Genomic DNA, 23160 nt, shown 5'->3' on the forward strand with positions numbered 1-23160 from the left:
CATTTTGGAACAGATTTACATTGATTGTTAAAACTGGTCAGGAGACTTCCAGAATACAAGTATGACCTGGTGATCACACAGAAGTAGGGGAAACAAGTTCTTGAATCTTCTTTGCCACTTGTATGAAAATCTAACTCAACAACCTGTTCCCATTTAAGTTAGTTTCATCATAGCCCACATGAGCTCTTAATTTTGCAATTTTTTCTGATCAATGTCACTAGGTGTAGCAGATGAGCGGACACCTTCAGTAGCAGAATTCAAGAAAAATAAATTATAGATTTTGTTAACTTATAAATTTGATTTTTGCAGGGATAATGGAGAAGAATGAGGTGATAATTTGCTTAAAGCAGCAGAACTTTTCATTAGCTGTTTTAATTGATCATTGTCAAAGTTATGATATTTACAAAAGAGAAAGAATGTATAGATATAGTTTTCTTGCAGCTCATTTCCTTTCCTGTTCAATCCAGTTGCAATTTTTTTAAGCATTGTTTTCTTTGCACTTTTCTCTCCTCAACAAAATGTTGACATCATGTCAAAACCACTTAACTTTCAAAATGAAGTGTTATCAGTGAGGCTGGGAATTTTTGGGTAAGCTGATGAAAGAGACAGTTTGGTTTCCTCAGACAAAATCTTTGGCATCCCAGCCTGCCAGTCTTGAAGTGCATACTTTCTGTGGTGGAAAAGTGGAAATGATCAGGCTCAGATATCTCTGGTGTTATGATGCAGGTTTATTTTGCTAATAATTAGTAACCACCAATGAGACACTGAGGATTGTAATGCTGAGGATTGAACATCAATCTTGTTGACAAGTTATTACAGCTATTTAAATGAAAATATTTTTATCTTTGTCTTCTACATGAGTCCCTGGAAATAGAGTGATGTGTTTTAATAGTTTTCTTTAAGGCTTGATTTGCATCTCCCTACAAGAACATTTAGTTTACTAAGTCACCTACTTAAACAAAAAGAAATATTCCAGATTTATGATGGCTTGTGAAGCCTAATTCTGCCCTCTTATGCATATATATAATTATTCCTCGAAAAGCTATTGTTTTGTGACACAAGACTTTTATAGCTAGTACGCAAACCATTTAAACTTTCTTTTTTTCTTCATATACTTGGGCTCTTAGTCTAGGAACCATTGCATTTGGTTAATTTTATATGTTATGTGCAGATTCAGAGCTTCTTAAAAGAGCTGATCCCTCTTCCTTGTGCCACAGAGAAGTGAAGATAGACCACAGAAATTTGTGCGTTTCTTATTTCTGAGCCCTGATGATGAAAGGGACAGCATAAAGTGGCTCAGCATCCCTCTGGAAAGCAGTGTGGCAAGAAAAGTCCTGAAGATTTGAGGGTCTGGAAGTGCATATAAGCACACCAGTCAAAAAGTAAAAGGAAGCTTTAAGCTTTTCTTGCTGGACAAAACTATTCACAGACTGTCAAGGGCAAAGGAAGCCATAGCTTGGCATGAGTAGCTCTCATTCCAAGTATTTCTTAGATATTTCTATTGCTTAAAAAGTATGAAGCAAAATTTTAACAAGATGGGTGTAGAGTTTATTTATTTTGTTAAAGAATTACATAAACTTTGCAGACCATCATCCCACATCATACCTTTATTATGAAACCTCTCCAATACCCAAATATCCACCAAAGATATTTCTGTTCTGAGTATTTCATTGGGCTCTGTCTGGGGTGGGCATGACTACAGATTCCCTTTTATCATACGGTGAGTGCACACAGCTCATCAACACAGCTAATGGTCTCAGTCTGTCCCATGGTTCAAGCAAGCTTTATCTTCTAGTGAAAAGAGTGCTTGGTTTTGAAGGCTACTGGCATTCTAATGACAGAGTTTTGTATAAAATCTCCCTTTTAAATGCTGTGGTCTGTTGACCCTTGTTTTCATTTCCGTCTGAGGACAGACTTCTAGCTGTCAAAACAAGGAAAGGTAGAAAGGGTGGTTGAGAGAGTGACCATAAAGCACTCTCTTTTTTTGTATATATAAAAGGTGGACTATAGCCAAATTGCCTTGTGATAAGATTATGCTTCATTTGGTTTCTTTTCTCCTTCCCTGTGATGTGCTTATATAAGCCTTGAGGATATTAAAATATATTTTGACCCTTCATAATGCAAGAGAAAGATTAGACCCTTTCTCCAAGAGTGCTGGCTTGAAGCAATAAAAATAGTCTGTGTATAAATAAACCTCCAAAAGAAATTTCTTTGATAGGCAACTCTTTACAATACAGAAAACCTTTGTATGCATCATCTGAAGCAGGGAAGGAATTTCTGTCTCACAGACGAGTGCATTCAAAAGAACCGTAACAAAATAGGGCACTACTTTTTTTGATGTGTAGAAAGTTCTGCTTTTGGTTTATAGAATTATGTGATGCTGGCTTTCAGTAAAAGCTATGTAACAGATTGCATTGCAGTTTATTTTTCCGAGGATGCTCCTCAACAGTGAAAGAGAGAGAGCTCTTCTGTTCTTGACAGAATGCAACCTTGTATTGACCTAGTCCTGACCTAAAACAGATCATCTCACCCAGTCTAAAAACAACTTCATATTCATTTTCTCCTTTCAGAGAAAAGGCAAATAAAATTGAAACACAGAGAAAACCCCACCAAACCAACTAGTTAGAACTACTAAAGATTCAGTGTGTAAATACAGCCAGAACTGACAGCCCACCACACCAGGTACTAGCCTGGAATTCTCCAGAAGAAAAGTAGCCTGTGAATGTATTGGATATGTGTTTTCCTTAGTGGCACCAAATTTTATACATGCTTGCTTTGCTTAGTCAAAATATTTTCAGATATATCTACAGAGAAGGAGAATGAGAAAAGAAAGAAAAAAATGAAAATATGATTGAGAGAAACTAAATGACAGGATGTGTGACTAGTGAACACTGGTGACTGAAAAACCTCTAAAGAATTCAACTGTATTTTGATTATACAAAAGTGACAATGCATTAAACCACTAGATATTAAATAGATTTATCTCTAATGATTAACTATGTTGTAATAACTCCCTTAAAACTACAAATTACCATTTCAGACAATATTACTGTAACTGAGTTAGGTTTGTTTGAAATGCCTGATGTCTGCAACTTTCTTTCAGGCCTTAATGACTAATGTGTATGTGTGTGTGTGTGTGTAGAAAAGACATGAAACAATTGAAAAGAGCAAGGTATACTTCCACCTCTGGAGGAGATAGAAACATCTTCTTAAAAGACCTTTGGCCCTCTTGGTGGTGCTTAGAAGGAGTTGAGAGAGACTTCTTGCCCACTGAAACTACTGCTAGTTGGCAGCTGGGTAGAAAATAATTTTGGCAGTAGGAGTTTGGCCAGTTTAGAAGTTATGATGGTATTTTGTAAAGACTTAGGTTTCTATTTTTAAGCAGTAAAGTTTCTTAATGCTTCTTTTCCTTGAATGGACCACTTCAGATTGGGACAGTGTGACTCTCTAAAACATTTCTGACAGTGATGCTACTGAGCAGTTTTTCCCAAAATTTTTAATAGAGCCAAATCTGTAAAAAAAAAAAAAAAAAGGAGAATGGAGAATCAAAGTAGGAGAAAGAACAATAGAAATGCTTTGCTTCTGATTCTAACATGTTTTACCTTCTTTTAAAAGTGAATCTTTCCTTGCTTTGTCTTCAAAATAAGAATATTTAAACCCAATAAAAAGCAAGTCTGCTTCTTTCTGCAGGTTTTTCTGTCCTCCAGCTTTCCTTTCTCTTGTTCCAATTTCTCCATGTCCCTTTTTTAAATACCTTAAGTGGAAATGCTGCCAGATTGCTGAACTAGTAATGTTAGTCTCAAAGGTGCCTGTGTGACTCTTGGAAAGTTTGATCAGGGCGCAGAAGGCCAGATGAATTTCCTTTGAAGCATTTTTTTTAACCTTTAACTGTTGTGGTCCTTCAAAAGAAAAGCTGCTCTTTCACCTATCATGCTCATCTACAGTGTTCAAAAGGCAGCCAGGGAACTTCCACTTGAAAATCTAAATTATAAAACTTAACAGTGATCTTCCTGTGCCCAGTTCCTTTTCAAAACTGGAAACTTCAGAAGACTGCACAGCAGGAAGTGCCTAGTCTGCTTGCTGTGCCCAAGGAGCCCTCCAAAGCTCAGCTGATCATTTGGCAGTAGTCAGCTGGGGCAGCAGTGGTGCAGGGAACCAGTCTTGGTTTTTTTCTGAATTTAAGTAGACTTTTGTTTATAAATGAACACTAAAAATAGCACGTTGTGAAGCAGCAGATTGTGGAAGCGTAAAGATGTACAAAAATAAATTTTAAACTCTCTAGTAACACTTATATCTCTTATAAATAATATTTGTGGGCTGATGGTGGGTGGAAGAGACAAAAGTCTGGTACCGGGCTGAGTTACCCCAGAATGGATGGGAGTGGGATTTAGGATGCTTGTATCTAGGTATTAAATATTTTCTTCTTCCAAGTAGTGTTGATAGAAAACTTAGGAATTATTTCATTGGAATTAAACAACATATCTTTGTAAACAGTAAGAATTTATTATAAACTGCATCATTATGTAGCAGGTGTGGACAGAGAAAAGTTGACAAGAATTAAAAATATTGTCAAACTCAGTTTTGTCCAACTTCAGTCTTACAAAGATGAACATTATGAAATTAAAGCTGATTAATTTTAGAGATGATGTGTGGTATTATATATCTCACTGTCTGTGCAACAAGTTTTGTTTCAATTCTAAGTCTGATATTTGATTAATTTAAATATCTTTGAATTAGTGAAATGATGCTCTGACTAGCAGGTCTTCTGTCAAGAGGTTTTAATGAGTATCAAGTCAGATGATTAAGGTAGAATGATTCTGTAGCAGACATGAATGCTTCAGATGCCAAGTTAACAAAGTGAAAGCTATTCCCGGAAATAAGCAACATCAGTGGAGAGTTCAAAGGAAAGCGTGGTTTCAGAGGAGTAAGCAGCTTCATTAAACGCTATTAATGATCCCTGTAGATAAATTTTGCATTTAAATTAATGTCTTGTGTCTGGAGAAAGCAGTATTACAGAGCTTCAACCAGTGATGCAAAGTGATTTACATGAGCTGAACATCTGTGATTCCCTCACTACTGACCTCCTCAATAAGCAGTTCACTTTTTTCCCCCCCTCTCTCTGCCAAAAGACAGCTGTTTGAATTAAATTCATTCTTTATCCTTGCAGGGTCTTCATTCTGGTGCTTACTGGATATTGTTCCTATAAAGAATGAAAAAGGAGATGTGGTACTCTTTCTGGCCTCTTTCAAAGACATAACAGACACAAAAGCGAAGATTGCCGCAGAAGACAAAAAGGAAGGTTTGTGAGAATTGCAAAAACATTGATAAGAACCAACATTTATATATTTTTAAGAATTGCACCTGCATGAGCATTCTCTCACACGTGCACTATCCAATATGGAAACCTCTTTTTTTTTTTTTCCAAAGAAGAAATTAACATATGTCATGTAATGATAAATAATCTCTTTGGGATTTTTATTATTTACATACTGCTGCAGTTCTGTAAACATGGAATTTAGGAGACAGAGTATTTTATCCTAAAAATTAAAATTGTTTTTATGTACCATGATTTAATGTATTTACTTTCTGGATTTACAGAAGTATATTTTGGTATTTTAGAGAAACTTTGGACCTTTTCAAAGGTTCCATCTATGAATCTGATTTCAGCATGGCTGAGAGTAAATGAATGTGTTTTTTCATGTTTTCCAATAAGCAGAATTTAAAACAGCTTTAGAAATTATTTTGCCTATTGGTAAGCATATATTTTTTTTGTGTCATCTCATTTGCATTACACTTTAAGTTATAAGACTTATTATATAATCAGAATTATCCAATAGTATAAGAAATAATTTCTCTCTTTTGTTTGCTTCTGAAAGGAAACACTGCAAAGATTCTGTTCCGTGAATCTGGAAAGTTGTCTTATGGTAATGGCTTACAACCGCTGTAAAATAATTTTGACTGTGTGTGTAGTTAAGGTTTGCTAAATTTTGGTAACACAAAACAAAGTCAGTGTAGGGGAATGAAGGTTATGCAGTGAGCAGTGAGTTGTGCATCAAAGGCAGTGAACTTATTCCAGACTGGCATTTTGTAAAGGTATAGTGGACCAACTCTTTAGTTTTGTAATTTTTCAGTCTCTAAGGAACTGCTTAGAAAGATTTTCTCTGTAGACACCAGGAATGGGTCTCAGAATTCTTTAAAACACCATTGGTGTTGAATTTTCCAACCTGGTACTGGTCTGGGGTCTATTGTAGTTTTTCACCCCGTGATAGCCATTGATCTCTGCATAAGTCAACAACTACATAGCTAAAGCACTTAGAACACATTTACTCCTCGTGGATTTCTAAAGTAGGAGAACAATTATTAAACTTTTTTAGGTTTTAAATGTTCATTTATCAACAAAAAAGTGATATTTCAGTTACAGAGGTGTGGGATTCAGTATTCTTTTATGAAATTTTAATACTTTAAACTGTAAAATACTATGCTTTCTTGTGCTGATTAATACTTATGCTTATGATGTTTGCCACTTGTGTATGCTTGGACAAATAATTTCACCTTTTACGTTATTTTCAAGCTCTGAATATTAGCAGGTTTTCTGGGGGAGTTGTTTTTCATCTCTCACTTCTTGCAGTGAATATATGTGAAATTTTCAAAGCAGGAAGACTGAAAAACAGTTTTGAAGTAGCACACAAGTACATTTTACTGCTTTTCCTTACATTCAATTTCAACCAATTGCTATCTCCTGAAGTAAAAAAATAAAAATATGAAAAATATTTTATCGTGTTTCTCCTTAAGCCTCAAAAACCTTACTCTTATAAAAGTTTTAGGAAAGTAATTTCTTAAAACCTGATACATGGAACTATGTAGGAGAGAGATTGTCAGAACATCTGTGCTCTAAAGGCTAATGATTTACTTACAGGTGATACAAATTTTCAGGATAGACTCAGTGAGAAATCACATTAAGTATGCCAGGGATGACTTGAAATAGGTATGTTGCTGATTACTTGCAAAATGACAGCTATTGTTTATCTGATAAACATTTTGTAGCTGCGTGCTTATTTTAGGATGTATTAAGATGGTCTTTGATGTGGTTTCATATCAAATTATAAATCTAAGCAGATTTTAACTCCAATTTCCTGTAGCATGTTTACAAATTAATACAACTCTGCTGAGTGCTAACACTTGTGCAGGGCTACACCACACCAGCAAATGCCCATTCAATTGCCACAACGATGAACATGGACGCTTGGCTTTCTTCCTTGATGTATTCTTTGGAATATCATCCTGAAACTTGGTTGTTCTGTTGCTTCATAATAATTTTAAAACCATGACCATAATTTTCTGTTGTTAGCATCATGGAAGGAGAAAGTAGCACTTAGTGTGGGGCTCTGGTAATTATTGCATTTTATTAACTAGAGTGAGAAAACAAACAAGATTTAACCATTTATTCAAATTTTCTTTTTAAGTTCAGCATTTTAATGTTGTGTATATCCACTTGACTACATAAAAATAAATGTAGAGGTATACCAGGTCTTTTTTACTAGCATTAAAATTCTTCCTCTGCAGAGTGATTTGCTAATCCTCCTGTGGTGAATATCATCTCATTATTTCCAAAAAGAATTCCCAGTACAATCTGTGCAACTCATTCAGTACCTGAGATTTCAGAATGTTTAAATTCTAGAAGTAATTGGTGCTTCTTTACTTAGACCACAAATACTATCAGGAATGCACAATGCACTTTGTATTAAAAAAGGCTTGAGTTTGTTGGGGTTTTTTGGATGTATGAAAAAACCTTTTCAATGCTTACAGATTGGTTTACTTTTTCAAAGATCACTGAATTTGTCCTTTCAAAAATCAAATAATTTTTAAACTTGTACTTGAAACTGAACTATTGCTACAAGGTAGTTGCCATCGTGCACAGTTTTCTATTGCCTTTTTAGCATATCTCTTGAGGTTAGACTGTGTATGGAAGGAGAACCTAGACAAAAACATTCTCAGTGTGAAACTATCCTGCCCATGCAAGGCCCCTTTAGCAATGATTTTGTTTCAGTTGCTCTCTTCTGTTTTCTTCCCAGGACTGACTTTTATAATTTCATGGGTCATTAATAATTATATTCCATCTCACTTTAATGTCTAAACTCCTTAGAAAACTTATCTAACAAAATTCTTTCATGCTCCTTTTCTCTTAAATCTGCCTCTTTGACATGCCACCAGCACTTTGTGGTAGCACACTTTTACTGGTTGTGCCTCCAAAACCCTTCTCCAGACTCCTACTTGCTCAGGTCTTTCCTACTTTTGATATCACCTGTTTCTTCTGTAAAACTTGTTCTCCTTGTACTTTTACAATGACACCTTCCTGAACTTTATCTTCTGGTTTTATGGCCTCTTTCTTCTTGTGCATTGTGTATTTACTTTTGCAAATCTCAGGAGCCAATGCTGTCTGATTTTCTGCAGACATTTTGTTATCAATTTTATCTCATCTGTTCACACAACTTCAGTTGGTCCTTTGTGCCAATGTGCCTTGCAAAAGTCCACTTTTTTACCTTATTTTCTTTTACCCAGCCCAAATGTCAGATGTCGTCTGTGACCTTTTCTTTTGAATGTGTCATTCTAAATACAAATTTAACAGGGTTTTTTCCTGCTTTTCTTTTCTCTATAAAAGTTTCCAGTGAAAAGAACTCTATCAACCATTGGGAGAAGCAGACATTTTCTAAGACTTTCACATAAGAAAAATGGAAAAAGACATGCCTGAGAAGTTTGACAGTCTTTAAGAACTCCTGCGAAAGTCAGCAACTTTCACACTTCTTTGGTTTGGTTTGGGTTTGGTTTTTAAGTCAATCTGACAATATTCTTAAAGGCTTCAGTTTTTCAGTATTGCTAATTTGCCTTCAACAATATATGTTTACCCTACCTGTAAGTTTACTGTAGAAATATGCTCTGCTTTCCAGCTGCTTAATAATAGCTGTAATCATTTTGCTGTTGAAAAGCAACTTGCCACCTTTTTTTTCCTAAAATTGTGCACTTTAAGAAAATTGATGGTCTTTTCAATATACAGGAAAAGGTTTGTTTGCTTGTTTGGTTTTCTTAAAGAAACTGTTTCTTAAGTGGATTTATGGAATTTTATTTTAACATCCTAACTTACAATGAGCTACTTTTTGATTTGAAGTTCCATTGTCCTTTTGGAGGAAAAGTGATTAAATTGAAAATTCTGTTCTCCAAATCTGAACTCTAGTGAGGCTTAGCTGGGTCAGTGCTTCTTCATTTCTGCACATGGCACTAGAACATATGCAGGAATTTAGTGAGAATAAAGGAATCCAGGTAGGAAAATAAGAAATTAAATTATTCTGTGACTATTTTTAGACCTCTAATCTGTGTGCTAACATGGAATAATTTAGATTACATAGAATTCCACTGCTATAGTCACTGCTAAAATTCCTCGGATTAATTTGACTCATTTCACAAAGATATTGATAATCTATTTACTTTTTTTTGTTTTGTTTTTTTATTATGAAAATTTTGAACTCTTTGTTTGAAAGCAATTATTTTAGGACAGATTTTCTCAACTTTATTCCAGAATTATTATAAAAATGTGCGTAATATATAGTAACCACAGAATCACACAATATTTGTGGTGGGAATCTCTGGAGATTATCTGGTCCAATGTCCCCTTCTCAAAGCAGGGTCAGATTGAATGGATTGCCCAGGAACACACGCAGATATGTGCTCAAAGCATGAAGGATGGAAACTCCACAATTTATCTGGGCAGTCTGTTCCAGTCTTTGACTCTTCACAAAGCAAAAAAAATGGTTTTTCTTAAACAGAATTTCATGTTTTAGGTTGGTCTGTCTGTTGGTAAAGATGCCTTCACTCTCGAAATAATGTGAATTAAAAGTTGGACTACACCTTCTGCCACAACAGATTAAACTAAGCTGCATGTTATGGTTCAACTGTCTGGCTTTTTCTGGCTTCTTAGTAATCCTTTGGTCCATATGAATTTCTGAGGAGACAGATTTATTTTGATTATGCATCATTTGTTGGAGGGAGGAGTTGTTCTTTTCAGTGTGCCAGAAGTGAAATACCATGTGCCAAACATTTTACATTCCAGATTTTTTATGTTGAAAATGTCTATTTGGAGCAGTACTGGTCTCTTGTAAGAAATTCTGCAGTGTGCACTTTGATTTATTCTGCTTAATTACTGTCTCAGCTACTTCATTATTGCACAAGCTACTGCAGTGAATATTCAGGAGACAATTTTTCATTTTAAAGCTTCTTACGCCTGTCAGAAGGCAGTATGTTGGGATGGGAAATATAACCATACAGTCACCTAGACTTACAGTAACCAAAGCAGCTAAAATTTTTTTCAGGATACACAGGCACCATGCAGTTCTATCAATGGAGGAGGTGGGATAGAAACAGAGTTTTAGCCCAGTACTCCTGCTGCCCAAAGGAAGACCGCATTTATTCTGCAATGAATTACATTTATTCGGCAATTAATTACATTTATTCTGCAATGAGTTACATCCCCCTTAGCATGACTTTGCTCCTGGCTCACCATCAAAGTAAGAAGGGTCTGAAACTCTTCTGCCATCACTAAAGAAAAACTTCTTTCCTCCTGGTCTGCAGACCATAGTTTAAATAATTAGGGGACAAAATAGAGGTGCCTTTCTCTCCCAGTTCCTTTTGGCATTTGTGAGCATGTAGATGTTCTCCCTCTCACCTTTTCACCTTCTTATCCAAGCAAATAAGTTTTATTTGAGCCTTGAGTCTTTAGAGACGTATCAATCTTTGTAGCTCTTGCTTTAGCCTTGCACTGAGTGTTAAACGCGAGTGGCAGCTCCATTCCAGCAGCTCCCAGAGAGGCACAAGGCATGTTCTGGAGCTGAGGGAAAAGTGTCCTTGTCCTTTGTGATATATGTAGAGAGAAAATGAGAAAAAAGACAAGCAAAGTCTGATTCTTGAGCAAATGCAGAGCAGCAGACTGTTCTGGGATATTCTGGAAGGTTGAGAGAATATGTACATTAGCAACCAAAAAGTTCGTACTCACCAGTTCCTAGATAAATTTATGCCACTGCTTCCAGATTTTCCTTAGAAAACAAGGCTATCAATGTGGGGGAGAAGTTGTTTGTCTGGGTTTCTGTTTTGTTTTGTTTTTCATTTTGCTGACAGATTGTTGAAAAGTATCTTCAGATATTCCTTTTAAAGTTTGAAAAATCAGCCACGTAAGACAGACAAGAGAAAGCATGGAAGAAACAGGGAAAATCTTCAGTACATATGTTGCTGAAGCACTTTTCAGAGTTTTTCAGAGTGTGTGTGTAGTAGGTGATTTTTTAACCAGTCAGACATTTTACAACCTTCCTATATAATTTACAATCTTTCTTATTTCTGTGGGGAAAAAAAATCTGAGAAGGGAGAAATATCTTTAAAGATTTTTACTGGCCTAGACACAGCCTGGTATCTTACATTTTATTAAGGAACCATGAGGACTAGAATGCACATTTCATGTGTACTTTGTGTTCTGAAGCACATTTAGAAGGCCTTGGGCCTCTTGCAAAATTTAACTGTAATTAGAGTTATAGGGCATCTAGGTCATGCTGCATCTCCTCAGAGCAATTCTGAGGCCCTGTAAAGACACAGCAGGTAAGATCTCTTACATCTGAGTTTTGCATAGCTGTAGAACGGATGGATTTACAACACTCCTAAATTCTGTACTTAAAATTGTAAAATAGGCTGGGCTTAGGACCCGTCACTATCAGAGACTGAGCATATAATTCCTTCAGGGATAATCAGAGAATCTTCCTGGGTCTTTATATGGCCACATAGAACATATACACAGATATAACAAGATTTTGAATTAACATATTTCTTAAGTTTAAAAACTATTCTTTAAAAAATCTATTCCCCCGCCCCCTGCTCTTTTAACTCAGGGCAAGTTCCATGGATTACTAAACATTTTTATGGGGGATTTATCTGGTTCTATATTTTACATAAATCTATTAAGAATGCAAGTCTTCATTCTCAAAAGACATGCTTTCTTTACAAGATAGAAATTTTTCAGGGACTTGTTACTATTTTCACTTGAGTAAGCAAGGTGTACTTTAACATCATCATCTGTGCAAATTTTTTTTAAAAAATTATTTTTGCAACTAATGACTTTGAAATTATTATAATATTTTTTGAATATAAAAAGAGGAAAAAATATCAATAGATAAAATACATTATTAAATTTTATGGAACTAAAGGAAAAGAGAAAACCCTCAGGTTCCATGATATTGTGTCTTTAAATACTGCACACTTGCAGAGGAAGAGATATTAAAACTTGCTGAAGAGAATGAAAAGTTTCTTGGTGAGTTAAATAGTTGGCCTTATTTCAGTTCTAGGGGTTCTTGAAAAATATTTCAAATATTCTCTTTATTATTCCAGTTACATTTTTGTTCATAACGATTTATGAGCATGTCACTGTCCCATGAGCTTTGTGGGTATTTTCTGGGGGAAATGCAAACTATTCATGGAAAAAAGAGACACTAAAAACAGCTGGAAGTGACTGATGACCCAGCTGTAAATTCAATGCTATATTTAATTTTGTAAGAACAATATATGACCACTCATTTCAGTTGAATCAATAGACATGTCTCAAATTTGATGACATAATAAAAACGACAATTTTACAATTTGTGAGACAATTCTAGAGTAGTAACAGTAGAAAGCAGGCAAATAAACTATTTTTACAGTATTATGAAATAGCTATTTTTGAGCTGGAATATTTTACTTCATTACAAAAGTTCTGTAACTTTTGGCAGCAGTATTAATAAATGAGAAAATAAAGTAATTCACTTTCAGAGTTCTCTTCTGCTGAAACTCAGCCTATTTGAATCAGTTGAAGAAGGGTAAGTCTTTAGGAATTTTTTTCCTAATTCTTTTTATTATATTTATAAGATAGGCCCAAATACAGGTACCTAAAAAGGAAAATTTGTTTATTTATTTAGTTGTACACTACCATGAACCACCAAAATGAAAGAGCAGAAAGAACCTTTCTTTTGGTTTTGTGTGTCTCTTTCCTCACACCTTTTTTTCTTCATAGTGGAAGAATCGGCAGACCAAAATGTGGTTAAGGATTTTTATCTCATAAGCTGTTTTAGGTTCTTTCTAATTCATAAAAGCATTAATAGTTATGTATAAAATTGCTTCTTTTCTCTTTCTGTTCAAAGTGAATTTTCTCTGAAGGCATAATACTAAAATAATGATAATCATACTGTTGATTCTGTGTAAAATTTGCCCTTTTAAAAAATGTTCTGTAATAATGTTTACAGGGTATGGCTGGTATGTGTGTTAAGTACATCTTCTTATTGAATCAATTAATCAGTTAACAGAATTAAAAAAGCAGCTACAGGCTAGCCTGGATCCACCATACAGCAAAGAGTTTTGTGAATTGTTGGTTGTTGTTGACAGTGAGAATGTGTCATACAACCAGCAGAACTCCTGCAGCCTCTTGCCCATGGTAGTGCTTTTATTCTGTCATTAACACCAAAGAAGACTTTCATCAGTTTTCTGTTTATTGGCAACTGCTGGTGTGTTGTCCCCTGAATAATAACTGAAATTTTTTCTAGATTTTTTTAAAAGACTAGAAATAAATTAAACCAGCTTTCCATATAATCTGGTTTTAGATTTTTTTTTGTTTTCATTCAGAGTTGCTTTACCCCCGTTGTCTCCTTCAGAATTTCCTTGGTTGATTTGCTTTTCTTGAGGACTGCCTATGAATTATGTTTTGTGTGAATCATACTGGATATGTTTTTAACCATTGTGTTAAAACATTATTGTATAGACATTATTGTATATATTTTATTGCACATGAGTTATTCATGGTGGCCTATTCAAAGACCACACTTTCTGTTGTGGTATTTCTTACCTTATAATGCAAGTGATGAAGGTTTCCCAAGACATGTGTTAAAAGGACAAAAAGAACTTTATCGCATTTCTTACAGGAAGCCTTTTATAAATAGAGTTGTAAGATGAATAAATGAGGGACAAATTCTTTAACAAGTTCTTTCACTGAACTCAGGTTCAAAAGGGAACAATTCAGTACTTGTAAGATATTCTAGGTAAAAACATCTCTCTGTGTGACTGGGCTGTGTGGTTGTGACAGCATAAAGATATACGCAGGAAAGGTAATGGGGGAGGTTTATTTCCCTGCCTGATTTCAGAATAGAGCAGCAGGAGAGACCACACAGGTACAACAATATACCACTGTGTCTTGAGCAGGGAAGGGTCCAACCAACATTAAAAATCACAGCATTAACCTGGTTGCTATGCATTTTCACAGTGCTCCTTCCAGTGTGTGCATGGAGCAGCATCATGGATTTCTTAAAGTCTGTCTGTATCTGGATAGCTTTTGGCAATGGAGTCCATTTGTCCTGTTCTACTCTGTTGTTGGTGTTATTGTTCAAATCTAGTTTACACACTCAAAATGATGCTATTTCTATGATAAATTTTCTTAGGTAGGAGTTGGCATTACTTGCTGTTTCATCTCATGATTGACTTCAATTTTGTAAACAATGAAATAAATGAAAAGTTCTTATCTACTATGCCAAATTACCTAGTTCTTTGAGTAAAATGCTAGTAAAATAAAATTTTTAGCTTTCTATTCCTCATACTCCTGGTTTAGCTCTCAAAATAGCTAAAATGAAGCAATCTCATTATTTTATGGAATATATTTATAAAGTTGTACACCACACTGCTAAAGAAACAAAAAATTTAGAATTTTCACGGAGAACACCTACTATAGAGCTATAGAGTTCATGTAAATCTGGTGAACATCTGTTACATGTTCACTGTTTTTCTTCAGGACTCTTTGTGCAAAGTATTTAAAGAGATCTATGTCTACCTTTCCCACTTTTGTCCAGTCAGGGTTACATACCATGACTTCAGATGGTCACATTTACACTCTTTGAAGGGAATAGTCAATGTGCCTGAATCAGTCTTACCCTAAGCTTACAACCCCACATGCCAAGCAAACAGGACAGCGGTGGCAATCAAGTAGTTGCATCTGGAATATAATTTGGGTATGGAGCTAAAATTCTTGTGGAAATAGAAAAAAGCAGCAAAGACTCAGGGTCCTGTCCCTAGTGGTGAACTTGTCTTTCCTTGGCCACCTTCCTTTCCTAAGCAGAAATACTGCTTAGACATCCGGGTCTGCAGCTTCACAGCCTTTAGGACAACTCTGTCACACTGGTTCTTGGTAGAAATACCATCTCTGAATAAAGTTGCTCAGTTGTGCATGTGTTTCCATAACTAAACTCCCAGGCTACTTTACATCATCCCTCTCTACTTCATTCACATTTTGCCAGGATATTGTGTTCTGGGTTAAATTTGAGAGGTGCAGATTGCTTTAAATCATTCTCTATGTTTTAGGTGAACACGGGCAAATATCTTGGTGTCTTTTCTGGTGTCATATGAATGAAATGCTAGATCTTAATTTTCTATTTTGTGTCCATGCACACTTGTATTGAAATTTTTCAGCACAAAATCATGGGTAATGACCCATGATCAGACTGGCAGATGTTTCCATACAAGAGTATGTTTGGTATGTATCACACCAGAGGGAACGGTAGGTAGTGGTTTTAATTAATGCATGAATGAGAAAAATGAAAGCAGTTCTTTTGAAAGGATACAAATGAATGAGGAAAAACCACCAAGGCTGAGACTTTTATTGTAAATAAGGTGTAAACTTTCTGACCAGAGCAGGTTAGCTCAGTTTGGTATTTGGAAAAAAACGCACTTCATGGTCTCATGCCACAGGTTGTTTGCTATGGAGGGAGCATTGTGCTTCTGGGTCATATCTGGGTCATATTCACTAAGAGAGTGGGGAGGCACTGGAACAGCTGAGAACTGGAACAGAGAAGTGGTCAATGTTCCAGTCCTGCAAGTGTCCAAGGCCAGGTTGATGGGGCTTTGTGCAACTGAGTCTAGTAGGAGGTGTCCCTGCCCATGGCAGAAAGGTTGGAACTAGATGATCTTTAAGGTCTCTTCCAACCCAAACCATTCCATGATTCTATAAATGTGTCAGACTTTACCTGGAGAATGAGATCATTATAAATCATAAATTCTGGACTCTATCTAATGCTTTGCTCTGACTATCCTGATTTTAGGAACACTTCACCAAAAGTGTTATCAACCTTGGAACAGGCAGCCTAGGGAAGTGGTTGAGTCACCATACCTGAAAGTATTTGAAAAATGCATCAGAGTGGCACTTGGGGACACGGTTTAGTGGCAGAGTTCACAATAAGTGATTGTGAATTGATGATCCTAGGGGTCTTTCCAACCTAAATTATTCTAGGATTCAATGAACTGCTTAGAAGGAGAGCAGACATACATTTTGTGTCAATTTAACCAGTAAAGCTGACTTTCCAGTTCCTCTGCATTGCTAGGGCAGCACATACCTATGAAAGCTTGTCAGAAGCTGTCAGGGTTTATACTTCTGATTTATACCTAAGAAGTGGATCTTTTGTTTTTTTCCAAAGGGACAAGAAAAGAGTTATGCCTCCTCTTTCTATTAACCTTAAATGGATGATTGAAGCCTCATGTTCCTATAAAAATACAAGAAAAGACAAGAGTTACAAAGACATTTTTGTCTGGATGTGCTTTCTTTTGCTGCAATCTTCCCTCACAAGATTATAAGAAGTCTTAAACTGTTAGGAAACTAATGTTAAGCTTAGCAAAGAGGTGTTCTGTTACTTTCTTTTCTTAGAAAATATTCTGTAATTGTCATGTCTGATGGTTGTGGCACTATATCTATGTTCATTTGAAAGAAGAACAACCAGAAGGACAGCAGTAAGGGTTAAAAAATGTATTACCACTTTTCTGATAAAGGGCAGATAAAACTAAATCGCAAGCATCCTTTTTAAGAGCTATCTTGGTGGGAGGAGTACCTTTGCACAGGAAGGGGTGTGTAGAAGCACCAGGAAATAGATCCCAAAAATCTGGGATTTTTCTAGAATAAGATTTCTCACTGTTTTGGGGGAAATGAGAAATCCTTTTGATTTTAAGCACAGGGCAAAAAGAAGCAAGTTTTATTAAAGTGACTTTCTGCTTATGCTTTATTTTATTCTTGGATCTTATTTTCTAAGATCAGCCATGGAAAAAAATAAAAAATAAAATCTTTCAGGTACCTAAATTTTCGAGGAACCAGAGAAACAGATGGAAGTTTATAAAAAATGAGCTGTCTGTTCCAGAATAGTGAGCTGTGAACTGAGTATGACAAGAAAAGAAGGTAGTTACAGAAAATAATCATACACATGTAGATGCACACCTGAGCAATGTAGTTTGCCAAGGCTCAGGCTTGATTTCTTTCCTGAAGGCATTGGGAGACCAGAAAGCAGAAGAATTCATATATGTCATTCACTTATTTAAAAGCTACTGACATGTGTTCTGATGGCATCTTATCCTTACAATTAATTAATTTTTTTTTCACTTCTAATAACAACCGTAAAACTTCTGCCACTTCTGGTTAGTAAGAAAACTACTACTTACTTCATAATTAATGTAATGTTTCCTTATTGATGCATGCTTTTCTGTCTTTAGGAGTTGAGTGACTCCCAATATTAACAGAGAGGTAGCATTAATCCTGTGCAAATCGTGTAATCAGCATGTGATAGAAGTCACTTGCTGTGAAAACATGCAATTGGTATGATTTTAAGTGCCATATCAAGTCCCATAGCCAGAGCAAGCTACTGAGTACAACATCCTTAGTGACTGAAACTCTGAACCTAGGTAGGAGAGATAGAATCTGTGTGAAGCCAAAAATTTCCAGCTGCTGGCACATAAAATTTAAAACCTTGCAAGGAACCTGTTCTCATTTAAAGAGTGGATAGAGAGTGAAACTCTGTGTCAGTAAATATATGGGGAAAAAAGGAAATAGTGACTGAATATGTGTACAATGACTGTTTCCATAGTCTCATGGCTTTCTGGAAAGAGATGGAATTGTGGACAGCTTTCAGCTCAGTGCTCAGCATGTGAGAGAAAGGCACATCTGAGGCTAGGAGTTACAGAGAAAAAACCTGAAAGCAGTGTAACACCATTGTACCAGGCAATCGTGTAGCTGTAGCTTGAAAGCTGCATGTTGTTCTGCACATAGCTACTGAAAGGATATGTTTAAAGAATATATTTAAAATGGCATGGGTGGTCTAGCTGAAGTAAAGACTTCCAAGACTGACCAGAGGTAAAGAGATCCACTTCCATGCTGAAAGGCCTCATATTGCTGGGGATGTTGAAAGAACTCAAGGAAACTCCACCTGAAGGTACCTGGCTTGCCTTCTGAACAGAGCTCAGTGTAGCTCTCACAACAGACCACATCACCAAGGCTGTTTTATCTGCCAGCATGGACTGCCTCAGGCTCTATGGGCTTAGGACAAGGACAGGTGTTAGATAGGGTACAGCATGAGGATGAAGCCTGTAGCTGAAGCATCTCAAAAATATTGAGAAGCTCAAGAAGAGTGTTTTCCCTGCCTGCCTCCTAGCAGATCTGAAGCCTGTTTTATTGACTTCTTTTGGATGCAGTAGAGTGAACTGGGTGGCCTCGTACAACATGGCAGTTTAGGTTGAGAAAGGGAAAAAAGAGAGGCCTGCAAATGGTTTAAAGAGAATTTCAAAGTCATATGACAAAACCAGACTACTAAAGCTGAACAGTTCTACAGTGGAGACCAAATTCAATTGACTTAAATTCATTTTTCCTCAGAGAAAGACATAAGCATTTTGTTCTTACCCAGAATTTAAGAAGACTCAGAATTTAGTTTGAGTGTAAGTGGTTTGATGATTGGGAGATTATTTTTCTAAAAAAACAACATTAATTTATTTGGGTCATTTCTGAAATAATGGTATTTTTGTTCTATATTTCTTCATTGTAGCTGATACCAATGTGTGTTGGAGATGGAAAAGTTTGAGGCTTCTCCATCTGCCCCCTTCAACTTTTGAGTAGTGGTTTAGCTTCACAGTACAGAGATTTTCCCTTCTTGTTTTTTTACTTTTCTTTTTCCCCCTTCTCTTTACTGACAAGTTAAAAAAAAAATCCTCAACTAGAGCGTGCTTTTGCATGAATTACACAAAAACTTTTTTACTGAGAAGTTTGGAAAATTTTCCCTCCTACACATTTTGTTATGTATGGTTTTGCACTGTTAAGCCAAAAATACATCAGTCTCCTATAATACAAATCTTTCTTGCTTCTTTAGGCAGGTTTCAAGATGTAGTTATTTTGCTTGCTTCTAAATTCTGGCTCTGCTAATTAGTTTTGTGTTTTGCTAATTTTTTCCTCTTAATTTGTATGCATTCAATTGACTTTAATTAAACCTCCTTGACAGACGGCTTCTTCCTTTCGTCCCATAATTTCTTTTTTCTTAATCTTGACACATCACAAAAAGTCTGCTTTCATTTACTCTGGCATCAATTCACTGTAATTCCATCAGAGTGACTGGAATTACTTTGAATTTACTGCTTTATAAGCAAGAACAAAATTTGTTCCCATGATTGACAACTACAGACATTTGAATGGAGGTAAAAACCACAAACCTTTCCAAAATAATGTTCAGTCTTTGCCCTTAATGGGTTTCATTTCACCAAGGAATATGTCACGCGATTTTGCCATTGGCCATGTGGTGGGAAAAGGAATCTAAACACATGAATGTAAGAATTGGCTATTACTAATGAGCAAGCTTACAAATTAGCACATTCTGACATAATGGAAGCCTAGTACAAGTCAGACTCTCTGTTTTTTAAAATTGCAAGGGATTTTTTTCTTTCTGTGAAGTGAGAGAGAGAGTAGAATCACCTCAAGGATATTTTCAGTGGTTACATCTAGACATCCTTCCCTCTCGTCTGAAACAGTAGAAAGTACATTTATCTTATCTGTGAAATCAAATGTTGCAATTACTTGCTTTTGAGTTCTGTGAAGGCATTTGACAATTAAAACTTTACAGTGGTTTTTATTTGCCCTTCAGGAGAGGGAGGGTTTGTTTCTTTGCTGCAAAAGATTGAGCAAAAGAAAATATGTGCATAATATTTACATTTCTACCAATGTCTGAAATATCAGTAGTTCAGGTCCCAAAGATTATAATGCTATTTCCTGATCTTTAATGCACTCTCACTTCTGTTCTGCAGAAAAATGGAAAGGAAGAGGAAGAGCAGGATCACATTTTGAGTCGGCACGCAGACGGAGTAGAGCTGTCCTTTATCACATCTCTGGACATCTACAAAGACGAGAGAAGAACAAATTAAAAATTAATAACGTAGGTGAAACTCTTTTCTTCCCCTAAACCCCCCCTAGAAAAAAAAAAAAAGAAGAAAAAGAAGTAGCCTTTGCACTAACTTAAAAAAATTCAAGTGCTGTAAAGGGTCAAAGAGTATTTGAAATATATCCTGATCACAATTTTATAGCAACAAGGATTAAAATATTTCTCACTGGAGCATATTTCTTCCTATTGTGGAATTTGCTACCATATAGCAAGATAGTGCATTTAATCATACTGTAAACAGACATTGAATGCCATGAAAAAAAAAAAAAAAAAAAAAAAAAGATTCAAGGTCTTCCTCTAGCTGAAACTCTTAAAAACTCTTAATGCTGTTAAGCTCCAAAAGGTCACACATCATTTAGGCAAGTTTTCATGTGAATTTCTCCAACTTTATGGTGTGATATCTATCTTTTAATTTCCTAAATGAAGTAGTAATGTTTCTGTCTTCAAATTAATTCTGTATTCCCCTAGTAACTATAAATAATGAGTAAGTTCAGAAAGCATGCTGTGAATGTTGCTAACACTAAATCACACCATAGACAAACCAACATAATAGCAAAAAAAAAGACTTCTAAAGAAATGTTAATGAGAAAAAATAACTCGCTTTGTGCAGTACAAATTAAAAGTTAAAAAAGTCTTGCTTTAGATTAAGGACATGAAAATGCACAACTGCTATTTATGTCATAGGGCAAACAGCCTCTTTCATTGAATTTAAATCTTAAATGTTAAAAAAGATTAAATATTGAAAAAATAGTATTTAAAAAAAATTACAAGCGTTTCATATTGAAGAAGCATAAAAAGCCCCACAAAATATAACCAGGTCTTCCAGGGATATTTTCATTGTATTGTAATACGATAATATTTTTTAGGAACCTGACTCTTAAATAGTTTTTGATGCCTTACCTGTACTGTCAAAATGCTAGTGCAGATGTTATTTTACCATGTTAAAATATTTATTCTGAGACTAATTTACTAGCCTTAGTACATGGGTTTTTGGAGCTATGAGTTGGAAATAATATGAGGAATTCTTTCTTTTCCATGATTAAAAAATGGGCTGACTCTAAGAACAGTGAGAATTCAGCTGCCTGAATTCATGAATAAGAACCAAGAATAGAAAAGGCAATGACATCAGTATTTCAAAGAGAAAGGCTGTGACGGACAAGGCAGGTGCAGTTAAGTGTACGGTTATGCAGGTTTTGTCTTTTTAATTTCATAGCGAATAACTTCAAGATCAGAAGTAATCTTAGCTTGCTGAATGCACAATATTGTTTTGGGAGGCTCTTTGTTACTGGAACAGCATTAACCAGGAGCACAGTAACAGTGAGCAAGAATTTTGTCAGTAAATAATGCAAGACAGGTCAGGTCCCACATGCTGCTTTTTGGGGAGGGTAGGTGTTTTTTTGTTAAAGCTATAAAAGGTGAAAACCAAGAATTTCGACAGTTTAACACTGAAATATTGATTGCATAAAACAGTGGTAAGACACAGACTCAAGACAAAGCTAGTCTAATAAGGAAGGTAGTCAGTTCTGGAGCCATATTATGGTAGATTAATATTTTGATTTAGATCAGGAGCGCAATTTTAAAGAAAACCTAAAAGCTATTCCTACTAATTGTGCTTTTACTCACATGAAATGGATTTCTGCAGATGAAGTTAAACCAGGAGAGGTGCTCCCAGTACTGGAGCTGTTCAGTGCCTAGGACCAGGCTAGAGATAGTCTGGAAGAACCTCCTCGCATCTCTGTGTACAGGATGCTTTTTTCAATACCAGTTACTTCATTCCATATATTCCTATTTACAGTACTATGTCTTTGTGTATACAAAGATCTCACCTATCTATCCTGTAGAATAATATTGCTCTGCAGTGAGAATTAGTTCAACAGAGGAAGAAACAGTTTTTGCAGACGCAAACCCCTCTTACTCCATTTAATCTGTAACTTATTAGTCTTCTTCCTGCCTCAACATTCACAAAAGTTATTCCATTAACATCTGTATAAATGAATGTGAGGTCTAGGTTAGAAAAAAAGTAATTTTTATTCTTGCCTGCATATATTATGATTTTTTTTTACAAAAACATCAACTACCTAAGGACTCCATTGCAAGAAATGCTTCTCTGTAATCAAATAATTGTTTTGTCTTATTTAACTTTTTTCTCTCTTTTTCAGAATGTTTTCGTAGATAAACCAGCATTTCCAGAATACAAAGTTTCAGATGCAAAAAAATCCAAATTCATATTGCTGCATTTTAGCACTTTTAAAGCTGGCTGGGACTGGCTTATTTTACTGGCAACGTTTTATGTTGCTGTGACTGTACCTTACAATGTTTCCTTTATTGGCCATGATGAGCTGTCTACAACTCGAAGCACAACTGTCAGTGACATTGCAGTGGAAATTCTCTTTATCATCGGTAAGATTTGTTTGGGGATTGTTGTTTGGGATCTCTGTTCTGACATTTAGGATTTTCACAGAATTAATAATATTTTAGAAAAGGAAATAATCATCCTTTTTGTGACTTTAAAGAAAATCAATTTTAGCTGTATGGCTTGATATTTTATCTGAACTTTAGATCACCTTTTTTTAAAAAACTTTAGATTGATTTGGGAAGTTCTGCTGTTAATCTACAGGGGCTTTTGATTTCAAGGAAGATTGTAACCCCTTGTTTCACCCTGGGGATGCCTCAAACCTTCCCAGTATAGGGATGTGCCCTAGAAATGCTACAGTTTTGTTCTCAATCTGTGGGATAATATTTTATTTCACACTTAGAGGAGTCATGGACCACAAGCTGAATAGATTTTTTTAAATGTCAATGTAAGATTTAAACTCATACTGCAATAACACACAAATACAATATCAATATGCTACATTGATAAGTGGGACAGACTTTGAGAGGTTTG

General features: G+C 35.6%; 1 protein-coding gene across 1 annotated transcript in view; it reads left to right on the forward strand.

Annotated features, from left to right (window-relative positions):
- Positions 1 to 23160, forward strand: part of KCNH8 (potassium voltage-gated channel subfamily H member 8) — a 175692-nt gene that overhangs the window by 65435 nt on the left and 87097 nt on the right. Inside the window, exons 3-5 of the mRNA XM_059477280.1 lie at positions 5168 to 5299; positions 20140 to 20267; positions 22433 to 22673. Of these exons, the coding sequence (XP_059333263.1) occupies positions 5168 to 5299; positions 20140 to 20267; positions 22433 to 22673 (501 nt within the window). The remainder of the gene's footprint in view (positions 1 to 5167; positions 5300 to 20139; positions 20268 to 22432; positions 22674 to 23160) is intronic.

This window comes from Ammospiza nelsoni, chromosome 1 (genome assembly GCF_027579445.1).
Source record: "Ammospiza nelsoni isolate bAmmNel1 chromosome 1, bAmmNel1.pri, whole genome shotgun sequence".
Lineage (NCBI taxonomy): Eukaryota > Metazoa > Chordata > Aves > Passeriformes > Passerellidae > Ammospiza > Ammospiza nelsoni.